The 2,687-nt window shown below is 40.7% G+C and overlaps 1 protein-coding gene across 1 annotated transcript; it reads left to right on the forward strand.

The window, feature by feature from the left end:
• Window positions 1-1,402: 1,402 nt before the first annotated feature.
• LOC106579905 (immediate early response gene 5-like protein) lies at window positions 1,403-2,558 on the forward strand. The gene has a single exon (XM_014160259.3). It carries the CDS (start codon window positions 1,583-1,585, stop codon window positions 2,489-2,491), a length of 909 nt encoding a protein of 302 aa, XP_014015734.1. The 5' UTR covers window positions 1,403-1,582; the 3' UTR covers window positions 2,492-2,558.
• The last annotated feature ends 129 nt before the right edge of the window (window positions 2,559-2,687 follow it).

A 2,687-nucleotide genomic window follows, 5' to 3' on the forward strand; every position in this document is an offset into this window, starting at 1 on the left:
TATCCAACACATTAACATGTTATAATATGGAACATTTTATTCTGCTGCTTAGTGTCACTATAAATGACAATAATTTAATTTAATTTATAGTTAGAAAAGGATGGCACATAAAACAGGTGTATCGCTGCAGGTCACTGCATTAGTGCCCTTGACTTGGCTGTCTCTCTGTCTGTCAAAGAAGGTGACATGGTGTTAAACATTTGACCTGCACCCTGATAGTGCTTGGTGCTGTAACTATGCCCCACTTTGGCAGATATGTTAACTGTGTGTGTGCGACTGTCATGTATGTGCCCTGACTTGACATTTGTGATGGCAGTGTCAAGAAAAAAGAAAATAAATGGATGTGGATGAATTTGAGTGTTTTAAATCAAACACTGGTGAATTCAGGTTTCTTTTTTACTCTAGTATACGTTGGAATTGTAGTTCCCATCCTTTATTACAGTTAAAAACCCAAACAACACTGACTTGAGTGTAATTGTAGTAGGCTGTATTGTTGTTACTGCATGCCTCAATCTCTGCCAGTGCGTTCTATTTGAAAGACTGAGGCTATAGCAAACCATGTGATCACCTTGTGGGTGGGGGAAATCCCTTCTGTCAAGGTTCAAAGACAGTCAAAATGAGTCACACTCATTTGATTCCCTGATTCTGGACATTCTGAAAATATACACTTAAACACTGCTATACACTGACAGACTTACCATCACACACTACTAATTTGACCTACAGTTTTATCAGGGCATAATAGCCTTAATTCTGTTCTTTTTTTCACCTAAGTGGTTAACTCTACAGTAACCTACAGTATTTGGCAGAATATGAAAGATTTGTGTGTATTGGGTATATGTTGTGAAATTGTTAGATATTACTTGTTAGATATTACTGCACTGTCGGAGCTAGAAACACAAGCATTTTGCTACACCCACAATAACATCTGCTAAACACCTGTATGTGACCAATAAAATTGTATTTTATTTTAGGTGACCAATATGATGTCATCCATCTGTCTTCTATCAGCAGATGTGTGTTTGTGTGTGTGTGTACGTACGTGCGTGCAGCAGATTCAGTCATTCATTATTCAATTAATTTCTGCACATCCCATTCAATATGTTGGATGAGTTGAAATAGTCATTTGATTAAATGTCATTTGATTAAATGGCATGTTTGATGATAAATGTAATATATTGCAATAACAGCAATACAATGGGTTTCCATAAATTATGATTGGGGAGATGAAAGTGTAGCCTACTAATGCATTAGTAGGCTGTGCGCTTTTGGCACACAGATATTTGAATAGTAGTATAACAGCCTCTCTCTCATTGGTTAGTACCTACTACAAGGCGTGGCAAGCAAGCCAGTCTTTAACGCGCGGTTTTGTTGGTGGAAACTGCAATGGGGGAGGAACCTATGCGAGATAGCTTTAAATCCCTCACAGCAATGACAGACTTATTTCCAGAAAGTATGGGAAAGCAAATTCAGATGTTCTCCACGAATTGATTAAACTCTAGGAAGAATATTGCTATTTTTACGCACAGATTAGTTTATTTTTTTTTCACTAGAATCAGATAAAAACAGTTGGACATTTTTAATGATGGGGGAATGTGCCATTGACGCACATAATCTTATCTCCATTTCTTTGCAGAAAATCCATAACTCCAGGACGCAGAGAGGAGGTATCAAGCTCCACAAGAACCTGCTAGTTACCTACGTCCTGGCGAACGCTAGAGACTTTTACATGAGCGTGGAGTTCGCAGGAATGTACAGCACACAGCAGAACGGGGAGATGAGGACTGTCTCTGATGAAAAGCAGGACTCATTTGAATTGACCAAGAACTGCGACGAAATAGCTGGTGAGTTTTGCTGCAACTACAGCGGGGATTCGTTGGACACTTACCACTGCGCAGCGCCACAGTCGGCTGGTTACCCAGCAATGGTGCCCGAAACGCACACTCAAACGGTACCTGCCTGTCCCATGGCTCCTGTGCGTCATTGTGACTCTAACCTGATGGACTCGGAAGTCAGCTGGGACTGTTATTCGGAACCTTACACATCCAAACGGGACATTCTTCTTTCAAACACACCCAACAATCAAAAGACTGTATTGGACTTGGACACACATGTAGTGACTACTGTCGATTATGGATATCTCCCCGCTGACCACTGCGCGTCTTTGAAACAACATGGTCAGTGCCTACAAAGTTCACCTAAGAAACGAAAAATTGACTCAAGTTATGTTTCTGATTCCGATTATCTGTCTGATTGTTTGCCCATGTCATGCAAACAGATTAGGTCTGAGGACGTTTATTGTTGTAGTTCCGAACAGCTGGACACAAATAACATCTCCAATCTCATGTCGGTGTTAGACTCGGGGTTTAATGAGCTGTTGAACTGGCAAACGGACTTGGAACAAGTAGGCCTAGTTAATGGACAAACAAACTGTTGCAAACAAGCATTGGCGGGCAGCGGTGCATGGACGAGAGCAATTGAAGCTTTTTGATCGACACACTTACTTTTTCTACACTCTATTTCTGGTCTCAAATAAAATATGTATTTTACACACTTAACTCTTCTCCTCTCATTTTAAAAGCTGTTGAACTCAATTTCACTTTTGCGGAGAGGGCCCTTTCTTGATCCTGCACCAGCATGTTGCCTTCATGTGATCAGCACGAATGTGTGACGCAGAACGAGCTCCA

Source organism: Salmo salar, chromosome 20 (genome assembly GCF_965601325.2).
Source record: "Salmo salar chromosome 20, fSalSal1, whole genome shotgun sequence".
Taxonomy (NCBI): domain Eukaryota; kingdom Metazoa; phylum Chordata; class Actinopteri; order Salmoniformes; family Salmonidae; genus Salmo; species Salmo salar.